Here is a 12,476-nt window from a genome sequence, read left to right on the forward strand (position 1 = left end):
GCCGTGTGTCTGCTGGTGTCTCTCTGCCGGAGCGGGTTGCCTGAATGGGACGGCATCCACTTTGTGCATCATCTTCTTCTTTTTATATTTTATTTCTTTATTTGAGAGGTGGGGAAAGAGCACAAGAGGAGGGGGAGGGAGAAGCAGGCTCGCCACTGACCGGGGAACTCAATGCAAGGACTTGATCCTAGGTTGATGGGATCATGACGCGAGGCAAAGGCAAACGCTTCACTGACTGAGCCTAGTGACCCTTTGAGCATCTTCAAAAGCTTCCCATAGTGCAGCATGGCCGAGGCACAGACTGGGGTGAGGAGTGGCAGTCGTGCAGGAAAGGTAAGCTAGAAAGGGAGACTGGACCAGGGGCAAGGATGCTAAGAGGGTCTTTTAAAACTTCCGTTTACTTCAGTTACTGAGTACCCACTGTGTGTTTGACAGGGGTTTAGGGACCCAAATCTAGGTGCTGACTTAGGAACATCCTTAGTTGTTAGACAAAGCCTGCCCTCTGGAGGTTCATTTCGAGTTGTACATAAGCAAGACCAAGGGAGTCCAGTGGTGGGGCCTGTGGGTATTGGAACAGGAGGCTGCCAAACTTTTGTTCTTTCATTGGTTCTTTTAGCAGAGGCAGAGGAGAACCTGGCCTCTTGCAGGCACCTGCCCTACGAGGACAAGGAAGACAAGGGGTCCCTGCAGGAGCAAGAGGGAGGAGAGGGAAAGGCATCCCTTAGAGAAGGGCTATGGCATGGACCCAAGCAGCCTACCTCTGCACCACCAGGGTCCCGGGACCACTGTGGGGCCGGCTTGTCTGCTACAGAAAGTGGTGGGCTTCCATTTGCCCACTCCTTCAGCCTCTGCACAGGTGCAGGTGTGCTCGTTGGCCCCGGGGAGGAAACCGCAGATGATGGCTGGGGGTAGCCAGGTGCCAGGCACCAGACGACTCTGGGTCCTTCAAGCTTTCTTAGAGGATCCAGGGGAGAACTCCTTTCCTCCAGCTGTGGCGACTCCAGGCTTCTCTCTGATCTCTGCCTCTGCCTTCACATGGCCTTCTCCCCTCAACTCCCTGCTGTCTCTCCTCTGGGTGTCTCTCGTAAGGACTCTAGTCATTGGATTTAGGGCCCACCAGATATTCAGTGATGATCTCAAGATCTTTAAGTTAAAGAATTTGCAAAGACAGGTTTTTCTACATGATGTCAGTTATTGGATTGCAGACATGAGGTCATGCGTGTATCTTTTAGGGACCACCATTCAGTCCACTGCAGTACTCTGCAAATATCCGTCCTTTGCCTTCAGCTCTGTGACTCGACTCTGCCCTTTGTGCAGGGGAAATTCCGACTGGGGACCCACCATGCCCACAAGGGATGGGCAGTCCCAGGGTTGCCTGACCCACCCAACAGGCCGAGAGGGAAAGAAGTTCACAGTGTATGTTTTGGAAGGGGACAGGGAAGGAGTTGTCAGCCAAAGACTAGGGCAGAGGCGAGAAGCCATGATCAGGTAGGTCTGTTTGTGCAGAAAAGCAATGTGATGTGGAAAAGCTGCTTCCTGGAGGCGAAACCCTCATGTCTGGGGCTCTGGAGGGGATCCTGGCACAGTGGGAGGCTGGGAGGGGTCCCCAAGGTCCTGCCTGATTTTAGAGCCTGGTCACTCAGCCACAGAAAGGAAAGGACTATTTGTATAGGCAGGAACTTGGGTGGGGTTCAAGCCCGTTATACTGGGTGTGTTTTTTAAATGCCAGTCTTACAGGCTTACATACTGTGTGACTCCACTTGTCAAATATTTTCAAAATGCCAAAATTACAGAGATGGAAAGCAGGTCAGTGGTTGCCAGGAGTTAGGGAAGTCCTGGGAAGGTGACCCTAAAAGGTGAGTGCCAGGGAGTTTGCTTGCAGGGATGTAACAGTCTCGAGTGTTGTGAGGGTCCTGTGAATCGATGGGTCCTCAGACTCTCATGCAGACATACCAGTGAGTGTGGGCAGAAACTAGGGCGGTTTGAGTGAGGTCCATCATCCAATTACTTGAACCGGGGTCTGTATCCTTGCTTTGAGAACGACCATAGTTAGGGAAGATGTCACTGCCAGGGAAATGGGGTGAAATATACTTTTTTGTTTTGTGAATCTATACTCTATAGGATTTTTTTTTAACACCTAAGTTTCTTTTTTTAAAAGATTTTATTTATTTATTTATTTGAGAGAGAGAGAGAGAGAGAGAGAGAGAGAGCATGAGAGGGATGAAGGTCAGAGGGAGATGTAGACTCCCTGTGGAGCCGGAAGCCTGATGTGGGACTCGATCCTGTGGCTCCGGGATCATGACCTGAGCCTAAGGCAGTCACTTAAGCAACTGAGCCACCCAGGGGCCCTGTGTTTTCTTTTTTTAAGTCTGTGATTCAGGATCTGAATGGTGATGGTGATTGGGGAGCCCCACATTGGGCTCCCTGCTGAGCAGGAAGCCCGCTTTTCCCTCTCCCTCTGCCTGCCACTCCCTGTCCCTCTCCCCCATTCATGCTCGCGCGCTCTCTCTCAAATAACTAAAATCTTTATTTAAAAAAGACTCCATTTCTTATTAGGATTAATTAACCATGAAAGAGTCCCCATTATACTAACTCCTTTTTGCATACGAACTTTTTACCTTTATATCTACCTTTTTTGTGCACTTGGTCTCAACTCTTCTCCTTTTAACATTAGGAACTCATGGCCTTTCACAGATTCAGCCTGGCCCAATTAAACATGATCAAAGTAATCATTATCAAGTATCATTATTACTCTATGTAATTTGGTAGGATCGCCAGTGGGTACTCTATTGAGTACCGCTCTGAACATCCCTGAAGCATCCTTTCCTTCTGGAGTAGGGGCTGTTGAAGGCCCCTGGATTTCCGTTTTCCTCCAAGGTGTCTTGCTACCTTTGAGTGGAGGAAAAGCCATGGATGCCTGTGGGAGTGGGCGAGGGATGGCTAGACCATATATATATATACCTGTGGAAGGGTGGCACTCATGCTGATTATTCTCATTGAACCTATGTTATCATCCCACTTTTCTTAGAGAACTTACTTTATCAACCACCGAGGTTTCTCCCATGCTGTCAGTTGTCACATCAGGAGTCAGGCTGATTTCTTATGGGTAATGATCCACTGGCTCTCATCATATTGAACATGGTGGTGCCAGAAACCAGCCCATTATTGGGGTGAGCTGTTACTCACTGCTCTAAAGGGACTTCCACGTTCTTAAAATTAAAAAAGAAATCAAAGTAACAAGCGCAAATGGTTAAAACAAATCCACTAGTCCCGAGGGCTCTGCTAACCTACTTTCCCAATTAAAAAGAATCACTTTCAATTTGTTGCTTTTTCTTTAGGTGGTTAATCAGTATCTTTATATGATATTCCTACAGTGGGAGAACAGAATAGGTGAGAGTGTAGGCTCTGGAGATAAGGAGTCTGGATTTGATTCTGGCTCTGGCACTAGCTGAGTGCTTTGAATTACCTACCCTTTCTGGGTTTCATTTCCTTTTCTTACAGAATCATGGTGAGAACTAATGTATGAGTTGATGCATCCAAATCACTTAGAACGGTGCCTGGTGCAAATTAGATAGTCACCCACCATGATAGCTAACTTCATTCCCTTCATTTTTATTTATATTTATTTTAAGGTTTTTTTAGTTATTTATTTGACACAGAGAGAGAGATCACAAGTAGGGAGAGAGGCAGGCAGAGGTGGGGGGTGGGGGAAGCAGACTCGCTGCTGAGCAGAGAGCCTGATGGGGCACTCGATCCCAGGACCCTGAGATCATGACCTGAGCCGAAGGCAGAGGCTTAACCCACTGAGCCACCCAAATGCCCCATTATTCTGACTTTTTTTTATAATGTGAGCTACATGCCCAACATGGGGCTTGAACTCCTGACCTCGAGATCAAGAGTTGCATGCTCTGGTCCTCAGCCAGCCACGGACCCCTTCTGGTGTCATTTTTTAATCGATCTGAGCCACCCTTTTCATCTGGTCATCTTTCTTACATATCTGAACCTAGATTGCCCATCTGTATTTAAGAGAGAGGTAAGTTGACTGACAGGCTTTCATGCAGAGTGATTGGATGAGGGCCTCCTAGACGCCAGAAGACAGGTATTTTTTTCTGGAGGCTTTCAATTCTGCTTTTCCCCTTCTGGTGTAGACCTGGGCTGATGTGAATAGAGGGTTGGGTGTGGGGCTGATAACTTATTCCTGCTCACCTCCACCTGCCTCTCACCTTCGGTCTCCCTCTCCGAAGCTCTGCCTAGCAGACCATTCTTCGTGCCTATTTGCCCTCTGTCTGTTTTTCTGATGGAAATTCCCTCTATTTTTCTGACCAGTCTGCAACCTCTGGGCCCCGTTCTCCTTTTTCATTGGCAGCGAATGAAGAGAGACGCTGTGTGGGTTCTTGAGTCCAGCAGGCAGGGTTGCACCCAGGCTACCGCTGACCAGATTTCTGACTCTGGGAAAAATCACATAGTCTGTGCTTTAGTTTCCTTATCTGCAAACAGGGATGCAAGCGATACGCAGCTCAATGATTACTGGAAGAAGACGGGTTATTATTTGTAAAGTCTTAGAGCAATCACCAGCGCAGAGCTTAGGATACAAATGTGAGTCACTGTTCTCATTTGTTATTTTTATACCTATAAGTACTTTTACTCTCTTTCAGTCAGGTCTCAGGAGGGGTGGCTGTTAAATGCTCTTTTGTCTTGTTCAGATAGTGCCAAGGGGCTCCTGACTGGCTCATTTGGAAAAGCCTGGGACTCTTGACCTTGGGGTTGTGAGTTAGAGTCCCAAATCGGGTATAGAGATTATTTAAAAAAAAAAAAAAGTTAACTTAAAATATAATGCTTAAATGTAATCAACATTTGCTATCTTTCCTCATCTCCCAAGCCAAAGTAATAACAGAACTAAAAGAAATATAAATTATTTATATAAATAAATTATTTATATAATATATATTATTAATTATATATATAAATAAATATAAAATAGAAATAAATTCTTGTTAAGGGTCTGTTTTTTAGTTTATTTTTATTTTTATTGTTAAGATTTTTTAAATTTATTTGACAGAGAGAGACACAGGAGAGCAGGAACACAAGCAGGGGGAGTAGGGGAGGGAGAAGAGGGCTTCCCGCAGAGCGGCAATATGGGACTCCATCCTAGGACCCTGGGATCATGACTAGACCTGAAGGCAAATGGTCAGTAACCTAGCCACCCAGGCGCCCAACGGTCTGTTTTTTTAAAAAATAGGATGAGGGACACCCTCATGTACTGTGAGTGTGCATGTGATTGGTATAACATTTTTTGTAACAGTGGGGCTCTAGGTAAGAAAAAATTTGTATGTGTTGATAGCTTCTGACCCAGTCATCGTGCTTCTAGAAGAGTCTTAAGGAAACAATCTCAAATACAGGCAGTGTTTCATACAAGGAGATTGTTCTTTGCATTTACATTTAGATGAAGAATCAGAAAGAGTCTAAGGTTCCCAGTTGGGGGAAGACTATAGAGAGGACTGCACATTATCAAGAAGCCTAGACAAGGTCTGTAGGGATTGCGCCAGGACTCAGCAGGACTCCGGACCCTGTGGGATGAAGAATCTCGCAGAAGCAAGGAGGACACAGGCTGCGGGAAGCTGTGGCACCAGGAAATTGAGTGAGACAAAGACTGGTTAGCGATGCAAGCCAGCTCTGTGGAAGGAGAGGAGTCATTTACAAATAAATACACAGTTGACCCTTGAAGAACACAAGTTTAAATGACACAGATCTGCTTATATGCAGATTTTTTCATTAAATATATGTGCAGTACAGTAAATGTACTTTCTCTTCCTTATGATTTTAGCATTTTAATTTTCTCTAGCTTTCTCTGTTGCAAGAACACGTTTCATAATACATATAACATACAAATGGTGTGTTATCAGTTATTTATGTTATTGGTGAGGCTTTTGGTCAGGAGTAGGCTATTAGTAGTTAAGTTCTGACAGTCAGAAATTACGCATGCATTTTTTACTTCACGAGGATGAAGGTCAGCAGCCCTAACCCCTGTATTATTCAAAGGTCACTGTACATAAATAAATCTTTTTGTAGATTAAAGGGAGTAGAGCACAGAATTTGGATCAGAGACACTCGGGTTCCCGTCCTGACTCTAGCGCTATTGTGAGAACTTGGACTAACCTAAGTTCAGGTGATGGTTTCCTTCACTTACTAGTGGGAGTCCCAGGAGCCCCACATCCTGGAGTGGGTACTCAGTGAGCGGACACATCAGGAGCCTGCCTATCATCAATACTTGATCAGTATTAGCTCTTACCCTTAGTAAACACATACGTTCCCGACCTCAAGGAATTTCCAGCACACTTGTTCCCATCTTTTCTTCTGTGTTTGGTTTTATTGCTTGTGTAACTTCTCAGATGGCAGTCTCCTTGTCCGATGACCTTCTTCTTGTGCCCCAACAGGCGACAGGACCCTGATTGGGCTTGGGAGTGAGCTGGAGTGAGGTGAGTAACTTTCCTTAAATAGCAGCTGGCTGGGACGCCTGGGTGGCTCAGTTGGTTAAGCAGCTGCCTTCGGCTCAGGTCATGATCCCAGGGTCCTGGGATCGAGTCCCACATCGGGCTCCTTGCTCGGCAGGGAGCCTGCTTCTCCCTCTGCCTCTGCCTGCCTCTCTGTCTGCCTGTGCTTGCTCGCTCTCTCTCCCTCTGTCTCTGACAAATAAATAAAATCTTAAAAAAAAAAAAAAAATAGCAGCTGGCAAAAGCCAGTACACAAACACACGGGGTAAAGTCCATTTTGGCATTTGTCGCCATCCCAGAGGAAAGCCCCAAGACCTGGCCCCTCACTGCGGCCTGCTGCCTCCGCTGGCTCACATTTGACCCCACGATTTGTTCTCTCTTCCCCCTAGGTGAAGCGATAGCTCCTTCTAACTGCAATGCGGTCGCAAGGTGTAGGGAAAACTATGGCGACACTATGACCTCGGTAGCCCGTGGGCTCAGCCCAGGTAGTCGCCTTCCACTTCTCTGGATGATCCCTGGGATTGCGGGGATGCCTCCAGCTGAGTTCACCTACCGAGGAATCGGTCCCTTGAAGAGCTTCCTTGAGTCCCCAAGAGAGGTCAAGGGGAGTCCCCAGCCCAGGAGTCTGTAGGGGCACCTCCCACCGGTCTTCTTCTCAGGGTCATGGCTGAGGTACTTCCTTCCTTCCTTCCCCTGCTGCCCATCAAATCCATCAATGACCCAGAAGTGAGGCCAGGACAGTCCACAGAGAGGAGAGGGACAGCAGAAAGGAGGAGAAAAAAGGGATCCTGCAGCAGGGTGGGGTAGGGGGTAGACCAGCAACCTTGGAGCGTGCCCCTGCCCTCTTGCCCTGTCCAAGCTTCCAGCATGGCTCAGAATGACTGTGGGGCCTTATAATGGAGACCATTTCCTCCAGCTCTCACCCTGCTGCCAGCACGAGTGTTGTCTGAGGGTCAGTGGGCCACGACCTGGACCCCAGTCTTGTCTTTGCCACCTCCCAGCTATGTGATCTGGAGTGTTTTATCTAATGTTACCTGTAAAATGAGAGTATTTCCTTCTGTGGTTATGAGGATCAAATAGAATGTGTTTATGTGTTTGGGCCAGGGCCTGCTACACAGTGTGTCCTCCCTAAGTATTGTTGCTGTCCCTTGTCCTGGAACCTCTTAGTTCCACGTAAAACCTCTCCTCCCCTAGCACCCCCTGGCCTCCCATGGCTATGTTAGGGCATTTGTCCTGTGTCCCAGCTATAAGCCCCTGCCTATCAGAAAAGAAAATGGGGCAGGAACTGATTCTGTTGATCTCAATACGCCTGCCTAGGCCGAGTCTCAGCTATTTTCCTGCCCCACCACCCCACACCTCTGTCCCAACAAAAAGTCCATAAAAGCACAGTTTAGTGCTATGGTTTCCCTCCAGGTAAGCCCTGGTTTCTTCTCTCCCTGAGTGAAGCAGGAATAAGAGAGAAAGGAATAAGAGAGAAAAACTTTCATTTTTTCATTCCATCTAGAGAGTGGAAGTTTTCTCAAGGAGGTCATTGAAACTTTCCAGAATGCAGTAAGCAGAGAGATGCTGCATGTCCTGCTGACTGACCATGAAGCCTGGAAGAGATTCATGGCTAAGGCCACTTTGACTAGGTAACCAATCCCCACCCAGATGCCGCAGGATGGTCACCCAGGTCTCTGCGGGACAGTGTCCTGGGTTGGGTTGAGCATGTTCCTTCTCCACAGTCCATGAGGAACATGTTTTCCATGACAATCACTGGCAGTGAATGGCCTCAGATTGAGGCGAGGCAAAACCTGCAGAGGCAGGTTATGTGACCTTGGGCTTTAACCTAAAGCTGACCCTTCTCTGCCTTGATGTGTTCATCTGTTCAATTTTATCATGAGAAAATGAAGACAATGTGTGTAACATCCCTAGCATAGTGATGGCACATAGTTGATATCCATTAATGTTAAGTCTTTAGAGGTTTGCGGAGAAGTGACGGGGGTCAAGGTTCTTCTTCCTGGAGATGAGGGCCAAGCACGACATCCTCTGGGACCAGTCTCAGGAGCACTGACACCTCAGTCTGTGGCCCTGGGGATTCGGATTAGAGCCTTCACTCCCCATCTGAGCAGTTCCGTGAACATGCAGGATCCTGCGGGCCCATGAGGTGGAGAGGCTGGAGTGGAATTGGACTGAGCTGGTTGGCTCCTGACCCTCTCTCTGCCCAGCCCTGGAGCTCCCTGGGTCTGTGTGTCTGGGAGTGTCAGATTGGGCATTTGTTCCATGGGGACAGTAAATCAATCTAAGAAGATCGTGGCCAGGGCCTTTGTGTGAATTTCAAGGTGAAAACTGAAGAACCAAGTGCAGTCATGCTGTCCAAGGTGCCAGGAGGCTTGGACCAGGGCCAGAGATGACAATCAGGATGGACAAGGGGGCATCTAGGTTGGAGGACTAGGTAGGTTTGGGCAGCGGGTCTGGGACTGAGGGAAGCCCTAGGGCACAAACTTGAGGAGACCAGGGACCTAGCAGAGGTCCTGTTATTGGGACAGGGGACATTTCTTCCCTTCCTCCTTTGATCTCCTCCCCACCAGGCATACGGGGCCATAGAGGGTGTTTCTTCCATACCTTGCCCGGGGTCTAGGGGGTCTTACTACCATTTGGAAGCCCCTTTCTTCTACACAGTGCAGCTCCAGACCAGTAGGAGACAGTGTGACTTTGTGACAACTTCCAGCTCCGCAGGGTGCAGCTGCCGATTGTGTACCCTTGAGGGATTCTGAGCCTCAAAGGTCCCCACCAAAGAGGAAAGTACTTCCTCTGCTAGCTGCCAGGATGCAGGTCATTTCAGGCTGTGTGATTCATAGAGAAGGTTCGCGAAGTCTCCTGCATCTTTAAGAGATGTTGTAATCTTGCACATGGCCTTGGTGTACCAGCTAAGGTGTGAGTTAGGCTGGTGACACCTGTGAGGTCAGGGGTGCTGGGGTGGTGGCTCGGGAGTCGGTGACATGAGCTAGAGAGTCCGAGGGGAATCAGGATTGTGGGTGTCCCGGCTCTCAGTCAGTTGGGGCAGTGGCTGGGCCCCATCAGAGGACAGCAGGCTTGAGAAAGAGAGCAGCTGCCAAGCAAAATGGTCACTAAGGTCCTTTCTCGCTCTGAAGTCTTATTTTTTAAATTCCAAGTACCCAGAGCTAGCGAACATGCAAAGTCTGAGGACACAATCCCTATGACTGACTTTACTTTTGGCACCAGCTGCATATTTGAGGGTCCCCAAATTCCCCTGAGATTGGATGATTCCCCAGAACCATTCACAGAGCTTGCCTAGAGTTATCCCCTCAGTTATGCTGTGTGACAGGGGAAGATACAGGTTCCCATCAGCCATAGAGAGAGACACTTGGGGCAGAGTCTGGGAGGGTTTCCAGTGCAAAGCTTCCGCCATCCTCAGGAGGCCTTACTGTCCTGTATTCAGTGTGTGACAGTGCACAGGGAGCTGTTCCCACCAGGGGTGCTCACACTGTGCAAGTAAGCAATTACTGTGACACTTGTCACTTAAGAGTGATGTCATAGGGGAGAGAGATTGGGCTCATCTTGGAACAGAGTGAAGACCGGTAGAGATTTATAGCCAAGGAGCAGGGCAGGGGCAGGGGATGGGAAATCACTAAAAGGAGACATCATGGTGGGGGGATTCCTGCTAACCTGACCCAACAGGGTTCTTTTTTTTTTTTTTTTCTTAAGATTTCATTTATTCATTTGAGAGACAGAGATTACAAGTAGGCAGAGAAGCAGGCAGAGAGAGAGAGGAGGAAGCAGGCTCCCCGCTGAGCAGAGAGCCCGATGCGGGGCTCGCTCCCAGAACCCTGAGATCATGACCTGAGCCGAAAGCAGAGGCCTTAACCCACTGAGCCACCGAGGCGCCCCCCCAACAGGGTTCTTATTCAGACTGGGCATGACAGGCTGTCAAAGACAGGGCACAGAAGACCATGGTCAAGATGCAGTCAGGAGGAGGCTCATGAGAGCCCGGGTAACATGTTTTCCAGGAGAGAGTATTTTTCAGCCTGAACCTCAAGACAGAGTTTACTGGGGCTCAATCACATCTGCCTGCATGGCTGACCTGTTGCCTTCCACTCCCCTGGGAGGCCAGTTTCTAGATCCTCCATGGTCACAACTGACAGCTCATGACCCAAGGACTCCATCATCTTGTCAGGGTGTCCCGAGGCCAATGGCCCAGGCAGACAGTCGTATCGTTTTAGGACCCTTGACATCCTAGGTGGGGCCTAGCGCTCCCTTCCCAGTGCCCAGGGCAAGAGCAGACCTCTGTGGGTAAGTTCATCCCTCAGTACACACGAGGTTTCTCTGAACGAAGGTTTTCCTACTCCAACCGCACTTCCTTTCTTCATCTACAGAGTTCCCAGTCTGCACACACTGTGGTACTGACTGTGGGGCCCTGTCCTTGACTATGAGGCCGTCTTCCTCCAATAGCCACTATTTAAGAGCCTCTGAGGATGACACGGACTTATTTACTCCCCCACTGGGTGTGTTGTGCAGCGTGAGCCATGTGCGGAATGTGTGCAACATTGCAGGAAGGATTCTTTGCATTAGTAAAACTCTTTTCCATTTGGTTTGCAGTAAAAGTTCTGTGGTATATGTAGGTTAGATCTAATGGAGCCTGTTTTCCGGATAAGCTTCTCCTAATCCCTTGACCTTCCCTGTTACAGGGAGGAGGTAGAAGCCCTACGTGAAGGTCTGAACGAGCTGCAAAGAGCCATGGCTATGGAGGCCGACGAGCAGCTGGCTAGGGAGAGGTTTCTGCATTAGTTTCCCCAGTTGAATGTGGAGCTTGAGGAGCGCCTAAGAAAGCTCCAAGAGCTTGCAGATGAGGTGGACAGGGTACCCAGTGGCTGCACCATCGCCAACGTAGTAGCCGGCTCCACTAGTGTTGTGTCTGGCCTCCTAAGCATCCTTGGTCTGGGTCTGGCTTCTGTGAGAGCAGGGGCCAGTCTGGCACTCTTGGCAACTGGAATGGGGCTGGGAGCAGCAGCCACTGTGACCCAGGTGTCTACCAGCATTGTGGAAGATTCAAGCAAGTTGTCCGCAAAAATCCAAGCCAACCTGACATCAACTAATTTTGACAAAAGACAGATCGTTGAAATGGTTCTGCATGACCGCAGACCCCAGATTTGTTCCTTAACAGATAAATGCTTTAGAGCCCTACAGAACATTGCAAAGAATATTCATGCCATCAAGCTAGCCAAAGTCAAACCTCGCCTTGTAGTCAATGCCAGGTGCCTTATGACAGCTCCGAGAGTCTCAGTTCAAGGTGGCCGGCAGGTGCAGAAAGCTTTTGGAGGCCCTGCTCTGGCAATGACCAAAGGAGCCCGGATCATAGGTGCGACCACCGCCGGTCTCTCCCTTGCGATGGATGTGGTCAACCTCGTGAAAGACTCAGAGCACTTGAAAAAAGAAGCAAAGGTAGAGTCAGCTGAAGACATGAGGTGGCGGGCCCGGGAGCTGGAGAGCAAGCTGGAGAAGCTCAGCGAGATCTTTGAAATTCTGAAGGAGGGCCCGACTCCGTGATCCCCGAGCAGGGTCGGGAGCAGGGACATGTGTGGGACAAAGACATGGAGGTGCCTTATTAGAGGGGGGAAAAGTGCCAAATAAAGCTTTTGAGTTGGGGGTTGAGGAGTTTGGCATTTCTGAAGCTGAGCCCAGTGAGGGAGGGGTTAATGCAGAGCGGGCAGGGGGAGTCAAAGAGGGGAAGGAACAAGGAACCTGGAGTATGGAAACTGGGGACAGACAGGGGATGGGACTAAAGGGGACGCAGGGGACGTAGATCAAGAGAGTGTGGAGGAACAAGCAATGGGAAGGCCAGGAATAATAAAGTTAGAATTGTTGGACTATGTGAGAAGACGACATGTTGGATTCTGTCATCTTTTGTTTTGTTGTTTTTTTTTTTTAAGATTTTATTTATTTGACAGAGAGATCGAAAGAGAGCACAAGGAAGCAGAGCAGCAG

The 12,476-nt window shown here is 48.8% G+C and overlaps 1 protein-coding gene across 1 annotated transcript; it reads left to right on the top strand.

Annotated features, from left to right (window-relative positions):
• Nucleotides 1-10,351: 10,351 nt before the first annotated feature.
• LOC106004895 (apolipoprotein L2-like) lies at nucleotides 10,352-12,376 on the top strand. The gene is given in 1 exon segment (XM_013051579.2): nucleotides 10,352-12,376. A coding segment is annotated over 1 exon segment (810 nt). The 5' UTR covers nucleotides 10,352-11,228; the 3' UTR covers nucleotides 12,039-12,376.
• The last annotated feature ends 100 nt before the right edge of the window (nucleotides 12,377-12,476 follow it).

This window comes from Mustela putorius, unplaced genomic scaffold (genome assembly GCF_011764305.1).
Source record: "Mustela putorius furo isolate JIRA1106 unplaced genomic scaffold, ASM1176430v1.1 tig00000738_pilon_pilon_pilon, whole genome shotgun sequence".
In the NCBI taxonomy this organism is placed as follows: domain Eukaryota; kingdom Metazoa; phylum Chordata; class Mammalia; order Carnivora; family Mustelidae; genus Mustela; species Mustela putorius.